The 21,422-nt window shown below is 47.1% G+C and overlaps 1 protein-coding gene across 1 annotated transcript in view; it reads right to left on the reverse strand.

The window, feature by feature from the left end:
• Window positions 1–521: 521 nt before the first annotated feature.
• SF3B3 (splicing factor 3b subunit 3) overlaps window positions 522–21,422 on the reverse strand; it is a 29,226-nt gene continuing 8,325 nt past the window's right edge. The window contains exons 10-26 of the mRNA XM_027647132.1: window positions 21,232–21,327; window positions 20,635–20,707; window positions 15,058–15,209; window positions 14,509–14,664; window positions 13,978–14,133; window positions 13,144–13,287; window positions 12,113–12,235; window positions 10,629–10,783; window positions 9,383–9,557; window positions 8,570–8,775; window positions 7,491–7,647; window positions 6,048–6,173; window positions 4,784–4,996; window positions 3,753–3,851; window positions 3,194–3,337; window positions 2,417–2,521; window positions 522–1,398 (exon numbers count right to left, since the gene is read on the reverse strand). Of these exons, the coding sequence (XP_027502933.1) occupies window positions 1,258–1,398; window positions 2,417–2,521; window positions 3,194–3,337; window positions 3,753–3,851; window positions 4,784–4,996; window positions 6,048–6,173; window positions 7,491–7,647; window positions 8,570–8,775; window positions 9,383–9,557; window positions 10,629–10,783; window positions 12,113–12,235; window positions 13,144–13,287; window positions 13,978–14,133; window positions 14,509–14,664; window positions 15,058–15,209; window positions 20,635–20,707; window positions 21,232–21,327 (2,421 nt within the window). The 3' untranslated portion in view covers window positions 522–1,257. The remainder of the gene's footprint in view (window positions 1,399–2,416; window positions 2,522–3,193; window positions 3,338–3,752; window positions 3,852–4,783; window positions 4,997–6,047; window positions 6,174–7,490; window positions 7,648–8,569; window positions 8,776–9,382; window positions 9,558–10,628; window positions 10,784–12,112; window positions 12,236–13,143; window positions 13,288–13,977; window positions 14,134–14,508; window positions 14,665–15,057; window positions 15,210–20,634; window positions 20,708–21,231; window positions 21,328–21,422) is intronic.

Raw genomic sequence — 21,422 nt, forward strand, 5'->3', positions numbered from 1 at the left:
CTGCCTCCCCAAGCCCAGGCTGGGAGCAGCATCCTTAATGGGATGCCACAGGATCTCAGCTCTGCAGACAGACCCTCTGGCAGGAGTAAGCAGGGAACAAAGAGAACCAGGAAACACCTTCTGTGTGGGTGCACCCAGGCTGGGAGCCTCTGCAGCTGCCTGCTCAGGTTGCCAGGACAAGGACCTTTCCTGGCAGCCAGCTGCTCCTCTCAAAGCTGTTGCTGCTGCTTCAATGGGCAATACAGGAGCCCTGAGCTTCAGCCATGCCCTGGAAGGGCTGGAGAAACAACTCTTCCCTTCCCTCTTTCCATACCCTCCTTTGTGTGTGTCCCAAGGCAGAACAACTGCTCTGCCTTCAGGACACGCTGCAGGGCAGGGGGCCAGCTCCAGGCAGGGCAGTGAGGGGCTTGCAGGAGTGCAGGGCATGGGGCTGAGGGTGAGCACATTTCTGTATTCCTCCTCCTCCCCTCCCGCTAGGTCAGCAGCAGCTGCTGCGAAGGAGAAGAACCCCAGTGCCAGGGTAGTGAAAAAACAGGCTTTTATTCTTCATGTGCTGCTCACAGTCACAGCTTGGAGACACTCTCTTGCCAAAGTTATTATGAAACAAATCAAGTCCCAGACTCAGGCCTCGCTCTTCCCCACCCCCAAGAGAGTCAACATTGTACAAAACTCTATTTACAGGGAAAACAGTCAGAAACGGCGAGTCCAAAAAAACCCCCAGCAATTCAGAAGAAAACTTTCAAATCAAGTGCGACAGTTACACTCTCCACACAGCCAGGCTTCCCATCAGCTGCTCCCTGGGCTGGTGGAAGCCCGGAGCACTATTAAGAGGAGCCTGGTAATCCTGAATCATGCCACAGCTCTTTCCTTTCCTAAAACACTGGGAAATCACAAATCCCACTTGACACGACAAAGACTCAGCTGGATCTGCCCTACAGGACTTTCTGCAAGACACCCAGGGGCTCCCCCATCCTAAAGGAAGGACAATGAGATGGGACTGAGGGTCAGTCTGCATCCTGCCTTGGGCACTTCCCAAGAGAGAACTGCTCTGGCTGGAAGCCGGAATGTCAGGAGCCTTCACATACGCAGCAGGATGTGTTGGGACACCTAATAGCTGATACTGTATTTACTGACGTCACCTTGCTTTGAAACATAAACCAAGAGGACCAAACCAATATCTGAAAAGGGGAAGAAAAGCACACATTCCTCCTCCCAACGTGGAAGAACACCCAGAGGAGCCGTGAGCTGCTCTGCCCCTCAGAAAGCGTAGCGGGTGCGGATGTCTTCCAGCTTCTTGGATACCTCAGGTGGGGTCCGGTCCAGCTCCTCAGCCACATTCTTCTGTTTGTTTGGCTCCATGGAGTTGAACTGCTCACACAGGTCCCCATCTATCACATTCTGCAGAGGCAAGGAGGAGAGCACTGAATTGACACCACACAGAGGCACTGAACCCTGCCTAAACGGGGAAAAATGGCCACAAACAGTCTGTTCCCAGAAGCTTCTTAATCCTGTCCTGGAAACAAGACCATGCTTGGTGACCTCATCTGCTGAATAGCAGCAGTTAGCAGCACATTAATTACTGGCCAGCTTGAGTAACGAAAGAGAAACCCAAAAGGCCTGGGTGCAGCTGAAGAATCACATAAGGGAAAGGAAGAGGGATCCACCTGGGTCTGAGCCCTGCACTGGGAAAGATGGGGGAAGCTGTGAGTGATGACGGAGAGGCAGCTTCAGTCAGAAAGGACACATCTTTGAGGCTGTGCACTTTGCAAGTCAGCCTCAAGCTCTTCAAGAACAAGAACATCCTCTGCATCTGGACAGCTTCAGCTGCTGGGACAGCGTTCTGGCTGTCTCTACACAGGTTACTGTGGCAGTAGTTACCACACAGTTACTCTGGTTCAGTACTCTGGACCCTCCTGGTCACAGCCTTTAGCAGTCAACAGCTTCTAACGGTTCCTCAAAAGCAGAAATATGCAGGAACAGCCGTTTCTAGGGAGATTTCCCTTTCCAATTGTGCTGGAAAAAACATAACCCAAGGCAGCATCCATTTGACCCAGCCACACCTACGGCTACGTAATGCTGCTTCTCCCAGTGGAAAAAGGGGAGATGCTGTGGTGTAGAGAAATGCAGCAGCACCTCTGGGCTTGAGTCTCAGGACCAACTCTCAGGAGGCTCATTACAAGAGTCAGGAAACCAAAACAGCCACAGTTTCAAGGGCTAAGTACTGCTCTCCTTACAGAGTGCTGCTAAAGAGCCAGCATCCTGCCTCAGGCACTACACGAGCCGTGGATGCTACTGCCCCAGTCTTCCCCACTGAACAGCAACCACGACTTGCTTCTGCCAGCCTCAAGGCAGCTCTGAGCCCCAGAGCAACTCTCTGCACCCCCAGGACCAGCTGATCCTAAGAGCTCAGGCCTACCTTCACCGGGAAGTAGTAGGAGCGGAAACTGAGATGGTCTCGTCCACAGAGAGGAGGGTGCTCAGACCGTAAGTGCATTTCCACATGCTGGAAGAAGTCATGATCCTGGGGAGATTAAGGATTGATCAGAGAGCACATCAGTGCTGCTGGCAAAGCAAGACAACACCCATCAGGCAGCTGCTCCTGCACTGGCTGAAAGCTGCCATCACACTCCTAGTTGGGGTTGGACTACACAGTCTTTAAATGTTCCTTCCAACCCAAACCAGTCTGTGGTCCTGTGATACCAGGCTCTGCCAGAGCAGGCCTGCACATGGCAGTCAAGGTCACAGCCTCTCCCTCACCACTTCCCCACAGGGAGCACCCACAGCAGAGCTAAGCAATCACCCTGGCCAGGAGTTGAGGCACAGAGCAGCTGTGCAGCTCAGAGCTGCAGCTCCAGGAAGGAATATTTTAGCATCCGCTGCTCCAAGAGGCCACAACAAACAGAGAGGGGTGCCTGACCAACAGTCAACAGGCTACACAAAGTATGCCAAGGCCAAAGGACTCCTCCTCAGACACTGAACCACCCAAGAGCTTCTGGGGAGCACAAACAGGTTTAGAACAGTAATGCAACAAGGAAAGCTCTCAAGTCCTCACAGAACCAGTGCAGAAAGAGGAGTCAGCAAGCTCCTGCTCTTCCCCTTTGCATTGCAATCACACAGGATACAGCACATTTAATATACTGGCTGGGCATGAGCACACAGAAAGGCAGCAACATTGCACCCTGGGCCTACTTACCTCATGGGAAGTGAAAGGGACCAAGATTCCTATGCCCCCTGACAAGGTGGTGTAGACAAGAGATTCAGAGCCTCCTGGGATCAGCGTGGTCTTCTGCAAGGAAAGCACCGTCTCTCCCACGTGATAATTCATAATCACTTCAGCCTGAAAGGCAACCACAGAAGCAGGTTTTTTCTTTAGCTTACACAAAAGCATCAAAAGGCTTGAGAGAGGAGAGCAGAATAAATTTGGCCACCTGCTAGTTCTGAAATGCCTTTCTAGAGAGGAAGTGCCTTCCACCTGTGACCAGATGGCAAAACTCAGCTGGACAAACGGATGCAAGTAATGAGGGAAAGCAGCATAAGAAAATGAGCTGCTTCCAAACACCACAAGGCTTCGGCTGTGATTTCAGAAACTGAATCTGACTTCCAGCAACAGTGAAAACAAATCACCCACAGCACAGTAGATAGAGTAGGAGCAGAACTGCCAATATATTTCCTGGTCAACACTGCAGAGACCTTCACAGAAAAGTAGTGAATTCTTTTCTCAGAATAACCATGTGCTTTCCATGAAGTATTACCTTCTGTGATGCTCCATTAAGAAGCCCTCTGTCCCAGAGAGCTTTGTTGCCTGTGGGATCCTCATCTACCTCATCATTGGTGTTGGGAGGCAATCTCACCTGCATTGAGAAACAAGAAAACAATCAACAAGCTGCAGAGAAGCAGCACATTATCTATGGAGAATTCTGGTACTCTCTGAAAGGCTGCTTTTGTGGACTCTGTAAGAATCACTTTCCATTTACAGCAAAACCATCCAGTTGCCCCTCCAACATAGCCTTTAAATGACAACTGTGCTGTCAAGACTGATGGCCCATCACTCAAAGCCCTGGGCAGGACCTCACGACCGGCATCTGCCTGGTCTGGCACTTGCAGATCAGCCTGGGAGGTATGGTCAAACTGATCTGAAGGTGGTTCCCACTAAGGAAACAGTTTGATGGATGTGGGGCAGGAAAACTGAAGAGGACTGATTTGTGTGTGTTGGCCAAATCCTGCAGGCGCAGCATCTGACACTTGCTGAACTCTGCACTCCAAAGCACCCGAGCACGCTTCAGAAAGAGATCAAAGCTCTGCCAGAAAGACCATCCATTCTTTCCTCCTCCTCTGCTGAAATCCAGCCAAGTGGGGAAGTGTCAGCACTGACAGAGCCAACTTTGGAGAGGAAGTTGACAGAGAAAGCTAAATGGGAGCGATGAGGTTTAGTCAGAAAAAGTAAGAGTGATAACCTTGACTCAAGTTCTCATGGGCCCTTTCACAGTCACAAGCGTCTTTTCAAGGCTTATTCACTGCAAGTTTTGAGGCAATTTCAACACAAAATATTGGAGACTTCAGAAATATGTTTAGGCTTTGCTAATGCTTCAACTTGTTTGCTTCATTTAACAAACTGACAAACTGCAGCCCACTATGACGACAGCCAGTCACTCCATAAAAACAAGTCAATGGTACAGGGCGTTGTCTCCAGCTAAGGACAGATTCTCATTCTTTTAAGATAAATCATGGATGTTCTAAGGAAAAACGCTTCCAAAAAGCCCCTACTTCTCCGAGGCCCACTCACCACGCAGATGTTACCAAACTTGTCTGCTCCAGCCACAGTGTCATAATCCAGGAGAGTGGCTGTGGTGACCCACCGGGGATAAGTGTCATCAGCAAAGATGATGAGCTGGTTCTCGTTCCTTTTGTAACGCACCCAGATGAAACTCTCCTGAACGTCTGAAACAATCACCCTGTGCCCAATGGTTTGGATCCCACAGATGTAGTTGGCAATATGCTTTTGAGAAAGAAAAGGACAAAACACGAGGGCTTCAAACAGGGGAGCATCACCCATTAACTCTGCCCTACTCCAGGTGAAATGTGATTTCCCTTTGTGAATTACATCTCATTCCCCATTTCCCATTGTTCCCTCCAAAATTACCTTTCACTTCTGCCATACTACAGCCCCACTCTAAATAAACCATCAACACAGTGCAACCCTAACAGGCATCACGTGGCATTCACAGCCTGCTCCCTGTGAGCAATGTCCAGAGAACAAGCTCTGCTGGTGAGCCTATGGCTGGAGATGCCAGGGCACCCCTGCAAGCAGGCATTGCTTCTGTGTCCCCTCACTACGTGCTCATGGAAGGCCCGAGCAAGAAAGCTTCAATTTCTCATGTGAGTCATGTTTTAGGGAAAAAAACACCCAAACAAAACCACACAACACAAAAAACCATTCCCCTACAAGTTCCCAGTCTGCCTGTGAGCTTGTTGGAGTTCCTTTGTGCAGTAATGAGCTACTGGCACAGGTTCTGCAGTTTGCACGGGAGAGGGAAGAACAGGCAATTAAGAGTTAGAAAACCACACTGCAACTTTTTTTCCTCAAATACCAGAGATGTTCAGCAAGCAAGACCATCTACTTGAAGGAGAAAACCCCCTTTTCAACACTCTGGGGATCTGATGAGGTGCTCTTATGCACCCTCCGACTTCTGTCCCCCACCTGTTGATCCCCCAGTCTAAGGAAACGTTTCCAGCAATTGTTTTGTATCTGGGTAAGACCTCTCACATTTGCAGCAGGTGGCCAATTTACAGTCTGTATAGGCTCCTGCACACAGCTGGACAAAAAGGAACCTGCAACACTACTGCCTGAATGGTGATGAGAAAATCATGTGTGCATGGGGTGCAGAGGAGCGGCACAACAGCCCAGTCCAGCACTACTCCAGACATATGCACCCAGCATGGCACAGACATACTTGGGCTGGAGCAGCAGCTAAACCCCTTGTTTTGCTCCTGCTGCAAAGCATCACTCATTCCAAATGACATCTCTGGACAGGAACAGAAGCCAGTACCTTATTCTCACATTTCCGAAGCAGTTTCTTCTTGCCCAGGTCATACACACGCAAGAGTTTTCCAACTCCAATTAAGACTCGGCCTTGGAATGGAGCAATGGCTGCAGGAACCTCCTCCACAGGGGTCTAGGGAGGGAAGTCAAAGGCTGTGAGACCCTCATTAACAGAGCTAACTTTACATCAAGCTTCAGGATAGATTCAGCTAATGGTGTGGCTGAAGCTCACTAGCCTGTACCAAGGCTTTTAATGCAAAAGGCTGATCACAATCTTCTGCAGGAGGAGCAAGAGGTCAGTCCTCTGCAGCCTCTCAACAGCTGCCACATGAGCAGCTAACAGAGCCCTGGGTACTCACAGACAGCACACTGCTGGCACTGCACCTTAACTGAAGTGAAGAACCCCACACAGGGTAGGCAGCAAAAAAAGATGAGGATCTTGTTGCCTCAATTCTCAGTTTTGATTTGTATCCAGCAAAAAGTCTTTAGACTTTGCCTAAATCCACCCAGACTGTTTTTAAACAAAGGCATAAATCTAGTTCAGCCATCTGCCACAGACACCCTGATGCTGCCATCAAAGAAATTGTTATATCTGAACAACTAGTGTGCCCACAATGCCAGTAACTCAGACAGGGCTGAAAAATCTCCACTAAACAATCCAAAAGGATCAGCCACAGCAGAGAAGGGGAACATGGAGACAACTTCCAGTTACAGAATTCATAGTTCGGCAGCACTGGCTAAGAGAAGTTTATTTCACAACATCAGCTCTGTCAGTGGCATCAGAGAAGGCCCTGGTCCCGGACAGAACCCACACACTGTATCAGTAGAAAATGAATAAGCCACAACATTCCTTTCCATGTGCTCATCTGCTCAAATCTCAGCCATGCTGGAAGCACGTGGGAAGGAGAACAGTATTTTTTCTGCTGTAACCCTCGCTAAAGCCCCCCCCGAGACCTGTCAAGCAAGCTGGTCACTAATCATTTCTACACACAACCAAACTGCTTCCAAGGAAAGATGACAGCTCACACCAGCTTCATGTGGTCAGCCAAGGACTGACAGTCTTAGCACCAGGACTCGAGTGACTCAAGTATGAATTTGCTCTGTAAACAAGTGCTCAAGCAGCTCTCTGAGCTCATATTTCAAAAAACAGAGCTGTTTCCCTCCCCTCCCTAACAGGGGCATGAAAAACACTGCTCCTCTCCCATTTACCCAGTCAGATGGGTAAAAGACCGGGACTCAGAGATCTGTCTTCAATCCTCAGCTCTGCAAAAGATGTACCAAATGATTTTGTAGGAGGCAGCTTATTTTTTCCCAGGCTGCTTCCAGTGTGCAACATCAGCACAATGATCTTGCCCAGGATTCACCAAATACTGCAATATTACTACAGCATTCAGTCAAGGAACAGCTACCCCAACAGCCTCACTGGAAACGAGCCCATCATCCCCCTCACCTTGTGCAGAAACTCCAGCTTCTCACCACTGTTCACCAGTTTGTACGTGTAGACAAACCCCCCAGCAACTGAGCGTGGGTTCAGGATCAGGTCCTTGGCGACTCCCACCAGCACGTACCACTCATCCCCAGTGTTGGAGAACCGGCAAACAGCCACACTGGGAAGGACAGGACACAGCAGGAGATCAGTGGGACCGGGACACTCACACCGCACACCCGGACTGGATCCCCCGAGAGCACAACCTGCGCCTGGCCCAGCAGACACTCCAGAGCCCAGCCTTTCAGCACTGACATTTCCTTTTCAGAGGTCATTTCTCCTCCTTGTAGGAACATTTAATGCAGATCCCTTCATTCTCCCACACTCTCTATATGTGTTTCAGCTGTCACATATGCCCAAAGTGTTTTATGTTTTCACAGTGCCCAAGATGTTGCTTTCACAGGCTGGACACTGCCCAGTGATGTGCAGAGCTCCACTAGAAGCTGTTTTTCAAAGGCTGCTCCAATCTGGACACGTGCATATAACTTTCCTTATCTTCCAGTGTTATTTCCTGCCCAACACAGAGCTCAGCCAGGTTGGAAATCCTGGACAAAACAGGACAGAGTCAGCCTTTTGGAGTAGCATGACCTAACTCCACTTCACCTGTTGAAGCACTCGCTATTCTTTGTGGTTATTGTGTTGGTTTTCCCCTGCAGTCCTCTAACACTTCCTTTCCATTTAATCTGTCCTCAGTTTATCTGGATGAGAAGGGGAAGTGAGAGATAAGAGCACATTCCCTTGTTCCCTGCTCTCTTATCTGTCATTTTCATCCCTGTGTTGTTCTTCAAGCACTGGGCTCCAGCAATGACTTCTGGAGCATGACCAGCTCTTAATGCCACATAGAGACAAGATCAGGGTGGGAAGGGAAGGAAAGGCAAGACAAAAGCTTTAACCATTTGGCTATCACTTCTGGAATTTCAAGCCAGGCTCTCAATAACATGCTGCATCTGGATTTCAGCTCAGCAACAGCTAAGCAAAAGGAAGAAAACACGTAAGACTCATCACAAGCAGAGATTCTTGCTGCACCCAGCAATGCTTCTTACCTGAAGGCAGCTTCATTCTGCTCTAGCTGGACCAGATCTAATGTGTTTCCCTGGATGGGGTTCATCACCCTGATAACAGAGGCCCACTGTCCATTCCCTGCCTTGGGAGCACCGAAGATGGACTCGGGGAGATTCTCGTTCAGAAAGGCTGCAGCCATCTCTGCAGCCAGCTCCCTCTCATCCTCACCTGCAGCCTCCACCATTTCCTACAGCACATCAAAGGACAGGAGAAGAGAACAGCTCAGTGATTTCCTTTCCCAGCATGCCCTGTTAGAACACAGCCTCTCTGTTTCCCCTAAGCCCAGGTAGTCCAGGGCAAGGTACTGTCTGTGAAGATATAAAAGCTTTTAAGTCCCAAACCTACCACCCACCCTGAGCTTATTCCCCAGGGGCCTCTGCAGCTCAGAGCACAGCAGTGTCAGCTCTGCCCTGCCCAAGGGGCAGTTGCCTGGGGAGCTGTTTCTCCATATCAACAACTCTGAAAACAACACTGAGAAGAAAATAAACAACCCACTGAAAGGCAAACATCCTCAACCAGTCACAGAAATCCCAGAGAACAGTGTTACACAAGCATAACTATCCTCCACTAATGTGGTTCTTACAGCCTGCCCTAACAACATGCAAAGGAAGGAACACTGGGAAGTGGTATATTCTGCTGAAATTCGTGTTTTGAGGCAGAGCTCCACTCCCTTCAGCCCATGGCATTCACACAGGGCACAAAACCTTTGTGGGCATTGGCAGCTGGGAAGTACTTCAGCTGCAGAAGTCTCCTCCAGGGAACAGATGCACATACCCGTCCCCCACCCCAATTACCTCAGCCATCTGCTGCTTCCTCTGTGCCTTGGTGGCCTCAGTGTAAGCATTGTGGTCTGTCTCAATGATGATCAGGTTGTTGCTCTCTGGGTGAATGACAAATTTTCGGGGTGTGTACTGCAACGGGAAGGCAACCTGGTTGAAGACTGCTCCCAGCTTCTCCAGGGCCAAAATCCTGGGGGACAAAGATGCGACACGTGTTGAACAGGGTCTAAAAACAGCTGTCCAAGAGAACAAATGTGGAGTTGAGCTTTCTGCTACTGCTGGAGAGGAGTAGCAGCTTTCTCAGGCCACACAGCAAGAAGCAAAACTTAGCACCCTAAGTGGGAGCCCAGGCTGTGGGACAGGTGTGTCCTGCAGAAGGAGATCCTTGACTTGAGGGCTCTCACTGTCCCAGGGTGTGTTCTGAATGGTGCTGAATCAAGTCTATCCCAAGAGGAACAAAGAGCACATGGAAGAAGGAAAGTGCACGCCTGGGGAACACATCTTCTGAATCTAAATGTGACACTGACTTTGACACGTAATCAAATGCTCCTCAGAGGCACTTTAGTTCAAAGAGCACGAAAAATCCAATGCCAGCTCTTTCTTCCTGTGACTTGCCAGCTGAAATGCCAGTTCTTCTGGCATTTGGTGTCTAAAAACCACAAGTCTTTCCAGAAAGAATGACTCCTTTAAAAAGCAATGAATGCTGTAATATTTCAATGAGGGCAGATATGAAAAAAGTGCCTGTTCAAGTGCATACAGCAGAGTTCCTGAATTTGTGGTCCATTATTTTCATTTATCTGTTTAGTATCTCAGCTGAACTTTTAAAAAGCAACAAATACATCCCTGTCATGCCTCTGGTTTCTTAAATCACGTGGTTTATTTTCTTCAAAGCAGCCAATTCAGATCACAAACCACAAGATCCTAACACACAATAGGTTCACATTTATTAAAAGCTTCCCTCTCTCTAAGGATCAGAGAATTTCGGGATAATTTGAATTCCACTTGTTATTTAAAAAAGCTAGAAAATACAAAACTGAGAAGCATGGCCTAATTCTTTTTTGACAGCACAACTATCCTTGTATTGTCTGTTTTCTGAAACCCATTCAAGTGTTTCTATCAAATCATTATCAATAACCAACTAATAATTAAGGTCTTTCCGAGGTTAAATTAAGTCACTTTAGCTCTTCCTTTTGAATGTCTGGTGGGATTCACGACAGCTCTGCCTGCCCTGAACTCTTTGTGTTTCCCCATCAGTGCTTACCTCAGTGTGTTTGTGGAGATGGCCACGATGCCCTCTGGGCACTGCTCGGAAGCAAAGCCAGATGCAAACTCCAGTGTCTCGTAGGACAGGGGAGTCAGGTGGAAGCGTGACTGGTAGGAATAACTCAGCCAGGAGCGGCTGGACATGGCCAGCACCTGGGACAGAAAGCAGCACATGTATCAGCTCTGGGGATGGAGGCAAGCTCACTCCACACAGTACAAATGGATGCACAGTGCCCAGCTCTTACCCACTACAACAACTGAGTTCTGGTGGGTGGACCCCACCCAGCTTGGACCATACCTGCAGAGACACTGCCTGCTTTCACGGGACAGTTCTATCTAGACATTGCATATGGCATAAAGAGGAACTTTAAAGCACTATCAAGACAAGAAATACTCAAACTGAGGTGCAATAACACTACTTATCTGTAAAAGCCAAGATCAACAATACTGTCATATCTTTTTTTTTTTTAAAACAGCCTGTTCTAGCAGGAACAGATCTTTTAAAATAAGTATTTAGTGCTTCATCACAATTCAAATGCTGTAGCAGTCTTAATGAAATTTACTTGAAATAATCAGAAGCCTATTTTCAATCAAATTAAGGGAAACGAAGCAGATGGACTTCTAAACTCTTCAGCTTTGTACACTTCACTAAATCAATTCCAGTGCTACCTTACTTTCTGCCTGAGTGACAACAGCTGGTCTCAAAGTAGAAAAGCACTCAGCTATTCTACAGGCATTCTCTGCTAGAGCTGCAAAGCTCCCCATCTCCAAGTTACAGCTGGCAGAAGCGAGTTGAGGAATTTCACCCAGTGTACCTTGACACTGCAGCAGAGGTTAAATTCCCAGATCTGGCCCCCTACGCTGATCAGCAATATTTCTCAACTCTGAAGGTGTCATCCAAAAATGAGTCAAGCAGGGGGTGGCTGATTTCCCCAGTGCCACATCAGAAAGGCTGGAAATGGCACTTCTGATGAAACACATTCTTCCTTCTATGCCAAATCATGCAAATATTTTCCTTGAACTTTGCATGGCAGCTGTCCAGCCCCTGGCTGAACCATTTCCAACATGCAAGGAGACAACCATCCACTGCATCAAGCATTCAAGGGTACGACTTCTGCACAGGGCTCTCTGTGCCTCTCTGTGCACTAAGGAAGGCAAGATGAGGTTTTTCAGTGTCTTTAAGCCCAAGAACATGCTCAAAGCTCTCCAAACATGCTGTAAACACAGCCTATGGGTCAGAAGAGCCCTACTTTAGAGAAGGTAGGGCAGCACTACACATTACTTTCTAAGTAGTAAGGGGAATACCAACAAGAACAAGACTGTGAAAGAGCAAGCCGCGAGCCAGGCGGCTCCACAGTGAAGTCATTCTACTTCCCACCCTTACCCAGAGGGTCCTGATGTGTTGCAAGGATGCTTCCCCACCCTGCCCACCCCACAAGGAAAACCAGGACCTGCACCCATGCAGGAGCTCTCCTCACTCACCGCCTCCTGGCCTTGCATTCGGACGCGGAAGAGTTTGACGGGCCGTGAGCCGAGGTAGCGGGTCCTGGTGTCGGAGAGATCCCCGGTGACGGGATCCAGGACAGTCCTCAGCAGCACCCCATTCTGGGCGTCAAACCAGAGAGTCAGATGGAGGTGCAGGGAAGAAATCACTAACTACAGCCATAACTCAAAACAGAGAGGCAGTTTCTGAGGAATTAGGTGTTTGTTTTCCTAGCTGATGGCACAGCTCTCTCCTACAGCCACGCTCTAAGTTGGCTCTTAATATTAAAAAAAAAGCACAGCCCTACAGGGCGGAAAGGAATCGCTGTAAAACAAACAAACACACACACACACACACACACCCCCTCCCCCCCTCAAAATAAAAAACAGACCAAGGACTTCAGTATGTCACATAAGCCATTAAAACCTGAGGGCCAATTCCAGATCCCAATCCCTCTTGGTACAAAGGATCTACCCAAAAACTTAATGCTACTTAAAAAGAGCTTGCATTCTGACATAAAGCTTGAGGCATGCGAAAGAACCTGGACTGTGCTGATTATTTTTACCACATGCCAAATTGTCAAAACAACATTTTTTGGTCAAAGATCACAGAGTCAGTACTGGATGTAACAAAAAACTGTGTAACAGCAGAGTTATTAGAGCAGAGCCTCTGCTTGTGGGCAGTTACTTCTTTGATACTCTGCCCTACAGGCAGTTTCTAAAGAGCTGCTCAACATTTCACCCAGAAGTATTTTTTAGAACATGTCCTCTTCCTTGAAGGGGAAAAGCACAGTTCATCCTACATGAAATGTGGGACAATACAGTCTTTTAACTAGTCTTAAGTCTAGGAATGTGTAGGGAAACTTGTACCTCTACTCTGTCACACAGTGAATGCCTTGCTCATGGCTGTTAAGCAAAGAGGGAACAGCCAGGCTTTGTGCTGTGCCACATGATGACAAGGCATGACAATCCACCTTCCAAGCAAAAACTCCCCAAGACATGCCTGTCAGAACCAGGCAGGCACCTCTCACCTGCAGGCCAATGTTGAGGTACAGAAAGCCAATGGAGCCCCTCTCCCCCAGCTCGTCCTGCTTCTCCGTGCCACCCATCTCCACGATGCAGAGCGACTCGGGCTGCGCGGGCAGCGCCTGCATGCTCAGCGGCTGCAGGCAGTCCTGGGGGAGACAGGAGAGAGGGACCAGTCAGCAAGACCTGGCATGGCACAAAGGGATTCAAGCTCCACCTAAGGAGCTTCAAGATGCCCTTTAAAATCTCCAGAAAGAAGTACCCAGCACAGAAAAAAGTCACAATAGATGCTGGTTCTGTGGATTTTGGCAAGCAGGAGCGGTAGCAGCCTGGGTTTCAGAGAATATAAACTGGATCCTTCCAAACTGTTCTAGTACAGTTTGTAGCTATTAGAATGGAGTGACCTGAGCAAAATTTATGTTACTGCAGCCATCCTCTGAACACTCATCTGCTGCAGGTAGAAGAATGGTAAGGTTGGTTTGCTGTTGACCTGCTTGCAGAGTGAGTCTGCTTTTAGTACAGGTGCAAACAGGGAGATGCGGGGGGAACCCCAACAAAAAGCCCCACCCAGAACGGAAAGAGAAGAAGAAAATGCTTTTGTGACTCATCAGGTGAACCCTTCAGGCATGGATGACTCTAGATAAAACAAGGGTATCTGTTTCAAGGAAGGATCAAGGGCCATGTTTCCTCCCAGCCAGCAGAGAAAAGCCATGCAAGCTATCCATTCCTGGTCATCCACCTGAATACAAAAAGACAGTCTGGATGGACACAGCCCACCTCTGGAGTATAATTCTGAACATCTCAAGCCAACAGAAGGCAGAAACAGCACAGCTACTCACCGAAGGGTCAAGGGAAATAATTCTGACAGTGTTGTCCACCAACCCAACAGCGAGGAACCGGGAGCGCTGCTCCCCGGGGGGAACATTGGCCAGACTCATGCAAACGACGTCAGCCGACATCTCCTTTCTCTCCGTGTACTCATTCAGCTGCCCTGACTGAGAAAGAAACAGATGACTTATTAATGAGACACTTTGTTTTTAATATGACGCTTTGGATTTGTTATATAAACAATAAAGCAATTTTAAAACTATTTCTTTCCAGTCTGATTTCAGCTACGATTGGAAGAACCGGAAGTGCAAGAGTGTAAGTACACAACTTTCAGCCTCAGTTATGAACTTCAGAGACTTTAGCCAGACATTAAATAATCTCAGAAAGACACAGTCTAGATATGCAGGACTTTCATCTATCCATCCTAGAAGGATGCTTCACTAATGAATCCTTCTCTGCAGGTCTGATCAAGGGTCCATGTCTGGTGTGCCCCATACTCTGCCTCACTCTCCCAAACTCATTCACAACATTAACGCACATACCGGGTCCATCTCAAAGTAAACCAGTTCTCCTCCAGTCAGTGCTATCACTACTTGTCTCTGGTTCACAGCACATTTCACAATGGTTTTCTTCCCTGGTGTCTTCCATTCATTTACTCTCTTATCTGCTCGGATGTGACGGATGCCATCTGGATAAACCTGCAGGAAAAAATGGTCACATCAATTCTGCATTTACCATCCCTTCACAACTCCCATTTCACTGGTGGTTCTGACTCTGCAAAAGCCAAAGGCAAGCACTGCTCCTGGCAGCAGTGATCCATCAGCTATTTACCAGGTTGAACCAGCAGAAAGCCACTTGCCAGCTGGAAGCATTGCATCTTTCAACCACAGCAAGGAACTACTGAAGGAGATTAGGAACATCTTCAGCTGGTCCACTTTCACTTAGACATAAAAAGGGAAAGGCTGAATAAGCATCATTCTCTGCCAATCCACACCTTTAGACAGAGGTTGCACTGTTGTGGAAACCACGTCCGTGCAGCAAGCAGAGAGTGGCAGGCTTAAGTAGGCATGTCAGAAGCAGCTTTCCATTACCTGTACCAAAGCATCATCACCAAGAAGAGAGCAGGACAAGGTGGGTGTAGTACCCAGGAATCCAGAGTCAGTCACTTCTTCTACAGTCTCTCCGATAGAGAGCACCAGCGTGGCATTTACGAAGGACACGATGATGTAGGCATCAAATTCATCTGGTCAAGGGAGACAGGGAAAAAAGGGTGCTGATTAAATAAATGCAAGGCTTCCCAACACAATCAGCAGTCTGACACATGTCTAGCAGTTACTCTTCAGCAGAACTGCTGTGATAATTACAGCTGCTGACAGTATTGCATGAGTTCGCTCTAGGACATGCTGTCCGAAAGCCAGCCACTGCTAGACTCCAAACAATGCAAGATCAAGCCAGGGGTCAAACCACGATCCAGATCCAGAGTCAATTCACAATACTCTGGATTCTGGCAAAGCAAGATTCCTGCCTACTTTTTTCAAAGACTGCACGAAGTCTAGAAGCCTTTAAGACGCTTGTCCCACCTCACACAAGGAGCTGAATCCGGATTCAACACTCAGTGAAGTCAAAGGGAATAGTCTACTCCAAAAATCTGAACATATAGAACCCACCTGCAGAAACCACACCACGGATGCTGCACACAAGAGGTTGCAGGACCACAGTCTCTATCTAGTAGCCACACAATAAAAGGCTGCAGAGAACAATTAGGGTACATTGCAGCAGAGGAACTCAGGGTTAAGCCTGCTCTACCCTTCTCCAGAAGCTCAAATGGCTTACATACACATTGAGATGGGTACAGTCTCCTGGGATGATAAACAATTCCATTTTTAAGGCAGAGTAAACATTGACCTTTACTTCTGCTGGGATAAGTGACAGTATTGCAACTATTATCCCCAGTACTGGCTTCTCTCCCAAAGGGAACAGCTCAGAAGAATTGTGTAGCTTGGATGTGGAAGGGCTATGCTAATCAAAATAATCTTAAGAGCTCATCTGGAAATAGAGAAACTTTGTGGGAAACAAGGGTAGTAGGACTGGGTGAAGGGAATGTCCCAGTTTACTGCTGTCTGTTTTCATTCTGCAGAAAGCAACAGGCTTTAAGAAGGGAAGAGGAGTCTCATTACAACAGAATAACAAAGCAACAGAAACAATGAAGTCTGTTGGGAAATGGAGCCAGGAGTCTTGGAAAGAAGGTTGCCTCAGAGAAGCAACTCTAATTCTGCTGCTGTTGTCATGCAAGTGCTATTTCTTAAAAAGAAAATTCCTCATTTTAACCCAACTCAACCCAAAGCTCAGACCTGGGCACCACAGCACCAGTGGAAGTGAGGGTGTAAGAGAGCTGTCATAGTTTCTGCCCTTGAATGGAAATTCTCCATAATTTCCAAATGTGGGAGACATGGAGAAGTGGCTAATGACTCTAATAATAGAGAACTCTCACTGGGATGAAAGCAGGATGCCAGCAAATACCATGCAGCAGCTTAAAGAACCCAAACTAGGTTAACCAAAACAAACGCTTCAGGAACTGATCCTTTTCTTATCCACCCTGTTTAGAGGGAAGCACTGCCAAACCTGCTGTGTCACGTTTACAACAAAAAGTTCTTACATACAGCTGAAAATATGCAAGTGAAAAAAAAATAAAAATCCACTTCTCTTCAACATCTGGTATACAGACCACAGCTCTGCTCAAACTGAAGAGCTCTGTGTAACCAAAGCAATTCCAACAGTGGTCTGTGGCATTAACTCCATTACCACTCTATTAAGTGGCCACAACCTGTGACCTCCAACATGCTCTGAAACCCACAAACAGGAACAAGCTCACTTGGGGAAATGAGAAAACAAGAACTGAAGGTGCACACAGAACCCGATCAGTAACGCCAACCATTTAAACGCTTGGCTTAACAGGAGAATTCCTCCAACATTAACAGCTGATGGCAGGAGTTCAGCAAGGTTTCCAGTTAAACACAGGTTATTTTCTACACCGAACAGCAGCTTCTCCTACAAATTTGCATGACTTTTTCAACACTAAAATTCCACAAAAATTCCTCGATCACTTTAAACGGAGAATTGTAACAGTTCACAGGCAAAGCATTTGATTCATAAATATCACATAGACAGGATGTTCTAAGAATTCCATTTCAAAGACCACTGCTGCTTTCCAAATTTCTTGAGAGCTGCTGCCTTCCTCCCTGGGGCTTGTCAATTCTCATGATAAACCACTGTGTCCCAGCTGGAGGCTTAACCATGTGATTTGGAACAGGACAAAGAACTCCCATTCGAAAGCAAAACAGATTCCCTTAGTCCTACTCTAAATGAAAACTCATTCCTACCTCTTAATACTTTTTTAGCTCTTTCTTTCCATTGGCTTACATTTGTATTAGACCACGTCTTTAAGTCTGTGTCAGTAACGGTGACAAGTGCATTTTTGCTTGAAGTCTGTGTTGCTTAATGCCTCTCTGCTGGAGCTTTTGAAATAAAGGGTTTGATTTACCAGAATTAAGTCTGTGAATAAGACACATTCATCCAGATTCAAACAACGCAATTTTGGTTTAGAAAATATAGCAGCCTAGTTGAAATTAAGGGGACTAAATCCCTAGGGCACACTGAAGTGTTCTCAGAAAAAGATTTATAGATTTTAATATGAAAAGATATCTACTTAGCTCTGCACAATCCCAAGCATAACATCAGGCTCCCCAGAGTTTTGAACAGATAGACATCATTTTGTATGCAGACATAAGACTTCAGAGATGCTTATTACTGTTCTAATTGCTCCAGTTAGCTCCTTTCAGCAAGTAATAGAGACATTTTAATGACTCTGAAGAGCCACAGCTGGACTCATTCTCCTACACACTCATTACAAGTTTTCTGCAGCTTCATGCACACGTCACGACCAGTTATGAAAACATGACATTTCAGTCCCTGAACTCTACACTACTGTGCTTTTTGTTACTTGTCATGGACTCAGTCTGAGTTAGTCCAGGAGAATTCCATTCCTATATGCAGTCCAGGCCAGATGCAGTTTTTTAACGCTCTGCGGCATCTGAATTCGCACTGATACAAATACAGGCACCACTACCTCAGAGGAGCTCAGTGAACAAACTGATGAGCAGTGACAGAGCCCAGGATTACTCTCAGTTCAACAGACACCGAGGGGATGACAGCACATTTTCCTGGGCTTCTGTTTACTCCTGCACGGCGACTCCGCAGCGGTGACTCACCGCTCCCGCTTTTCAGGCAGGAGCGCCAGGCAGGGAATGCTGACTGTTAGCTCCCAGCTCCCATCTATCTCCACAGCAGAGCACACAGCCAGCTAGACCCACACACCTCCACACTCAACTGCAAGAGAGGGTTTGGGGCAAATCCCATCCACTTCTCTCTGACGGGCAGATGCATCCCATAACCACAGGGCATTCCCGTGCCAGCAATACCTACAGGTGCTTCAAGCACGCTTGATCTTTTTCTCTTTGAGGTCTGTACAAAGCAGGTGGGAGCCAAACCTTGGTTCTACAAGGGAGCTGAAAACACCCCTGAAACACACACATCTGACGCTAGCAAGAACTGATTGTTCTACAGAAACACAGTTGATTATTTTGCTCCTCAAAGACTGTAAGATGCAGTGAGATCTGCTTTCCACTCCTCAGCTACTGAAACTGCAAAGGCAATGATCTCCAACTGCACACCAGCTTCTAGAATTCATTTACTGAAAAGCTCAGCATAAACACAGCCCCACGATGTTTGGGGGTTGTCTGTGGTCAACCTGTGGGACGGTACAGTAGCCCCTAGCAGTAGGTACACACCTGTGATCAGCACCTCCACCACCAGCCACCTGTGGAAGAAAAAAAAAGGCTTGGTATTGGTAGTGAGTATCACCACGTACCAGCCATGGTTAGTATTTGCTCTGAGGGCTGCAAACCTGGGGGTGTCTTACAGAGGTCTTGCAGCACACACACACTGGGACACTGGGGCAGAGCCAGGCAACCCACTGCTGCAAACAGGGCACTCCAGGGCAGTGCCAAGATCAGACACACGTTTGAAAAGGCTCTGCATTCTTTCTGATCAAAACCCACTGAAGTGATTTCTGAATTCAAAGAGCTGGAACTTGAGGATCGGTTTTCCCGTAACTATAAGTGGTATTCAGGGAGCAGCAAGGCTCAACAGCTACAGATTCCAGTCTTTCTGAAATCATGGAGATGATCATGCTGAAACCTGGAAAATTTGGAAGGTGGAAAAAAAAGATGAGGCAATGAGACTTGTCTGTTTTGTGCTGATTAGCAACGGTCCTTCATCTCCTGAAAAGTTGAAGTCAACCTCTGAAACCCCAAGAGAAAAGGTTTTAAAATCTAACGTGAAAAGGTTTTAAAACCTAAGGTGATGTAAGAAGCCTCCATCCCTCAGAGGGAGCAAATGTTACCAACACCTTTTCCAGAATGCTGGAGCAAAGGTTTCTCTCGAACAAACTGCAGTGCCCCTTTTTAGAAAAGCGTGTATTTTTAATATGAACTGTGGAAATATTTTCCTTTTGACCCTTTTATCTCCGGGGAACAGGAAGGTGCTTTATGCTCCAAGTTCCTCCCATGCTGCTTAGGCAATACATGAGTCTCAGGACATGAGCACAGGAATGGATGGCAGGTCTTGCATGGTAAATCCCACAGCAATGTCTGAAATTCCCACAGGGTTACAGATTCCCTGGAAGACATACTGCTCTGTTTAAATACAAGATACCATGTCACCACAGCAGGTTAAGCTCTCTACTGCAACAAGCTGGTATTTCTAGGTCCAGTCAATAAATCTAGAGAAGTCTTTGTGAGATTTATACAAAGCACTGCCTTGGAAATAATCACCAGAAGAGATACCCAGAACAGATTCACTTCAAGCTTTTTAAGTGTTTCTTTGGAACTCTGTTCTCACCCTCACGAGAAAGGCAGGAAAAAGGTCTACATTTCCTCTTGTTCTTTAGTAAGGCAAACCCAGACAGAAAAAAAACAAACAACCCCCCAGTTTGGTATATTCTGACAATCTGAAATCTTCACCTTCCTGGAATCAGCAGCATTCTACACACTGCTGTTTTAGAACAGGGAGTGTATCCTAGCCCCAACAGACCATTTTCTTCACAGATATGCACAGAAGAAAGTAATAAAATACAGACACTGTTGCTGATTTATCTTCTTTGTTTCATAATTTGTATCCCACTCTCTCACAAAAGGCTGATTACCACGGTTGTCAACACGCACATGAAGAACAGGGAACGTGCTCCAGCAAAAAGAATCACTGTTGCCTGCTGTCTGAGCAAGAACTTATGGGAAGTGGGGAAGGATGAGAAGTTCAGCAGCTTCAGGCTGCAAATGTGCAGCTGACACCACACATTGGGTGATGGATGCAGCTGCAGGCAGGTGCTTCTTTGTCAAAGGGAAGTGTGACAATTCTAGGGGACCAGAGGGTGGGTGGCTTCTAAATACAAGCAAGTGGCTAGTGACTCAGACTTCTGGGGATGGCACACAACCATCATGCAGCCCCTTTCCTATCTCCTTGGACAGAAAAAGAAAGGAAAGAAACAACAACAAACAAAACACGAAAAAAACCATTATGACCTCCCTGTGCTTTAGGAAAATACTGCATACCTTCAACATGTCTCCTCACAGTCCATACAGCATTGGGGTTACCAGGCAGCTCTGAGACAGCCATTTCAGAAACCTAAGAGTAAACAGGAAAAAGGTTCTTTTGCAAACAGATGTTTAGACTTACTAGAGTAAGCAACCAAACCACCAGCAGTTCTTAAGCTTTCCCACAACTGGGCAGGAAAGCCAACAATTCCCAATTCTGACGCTCTCACCCTGTGCCAGATGTGCTACAGGGCAGAGTTTATTCAGCAATGCTATGGCAGCACTAGAGCTCTGGATGACTGGCTTTAACACAAGGTCATCCACCCCCAGCAGAGTTTAGCAGCAGCTGGAACACACCAGGAATGTTCCAGCTCAATACACTCAAGTATTAAAAGAGACAAAATGCAGGTTGCCAGAGTTAACTAAACAAAAAGCCTTTGAGAATGTACGAATAAACAATAGAACTCTTATTTCTCCAAGAAGCAAGCCTACAGAAAGCTGCTCTCCAGACTACAGTAAAAGTAGAATCCCTTCATTTCAGCACCTTTATTTGAAGGATTTTCTCCCACTGCCCTCACCTCTCAAGCTGTTCTTGTCAAGTGCTGGAAGTCTTACCTCAAGTCCATGTCTTAAAACCCTCAGAGACGACCTGGGCCCCCGACCACAAGCCACATACAACTGAGGTGTGTCTTCATTGGCCAAATCTGCTATCTGTGTGGAGAAAAAGTGTCAGACAATATCCACGGAAAGGGAAAATTAAGCTAAACTAGATAGGTCACACTGCTGATTTAAGAATGTTATTTTAC

Source organism: Corapipo altera, unplaced genomic scaffold (assembly GCF_003945725.1).
Source record: "Corapipo altera isolate COAL_440 unplaced genomic scaffold, ASM394572v1 62, whole genome shotgun sequence".
NCBI lineage: Eukaryota > Metazoa > Chordata > Aves > Passeriformes > Pipridae > Corapipo > Corapipo altera.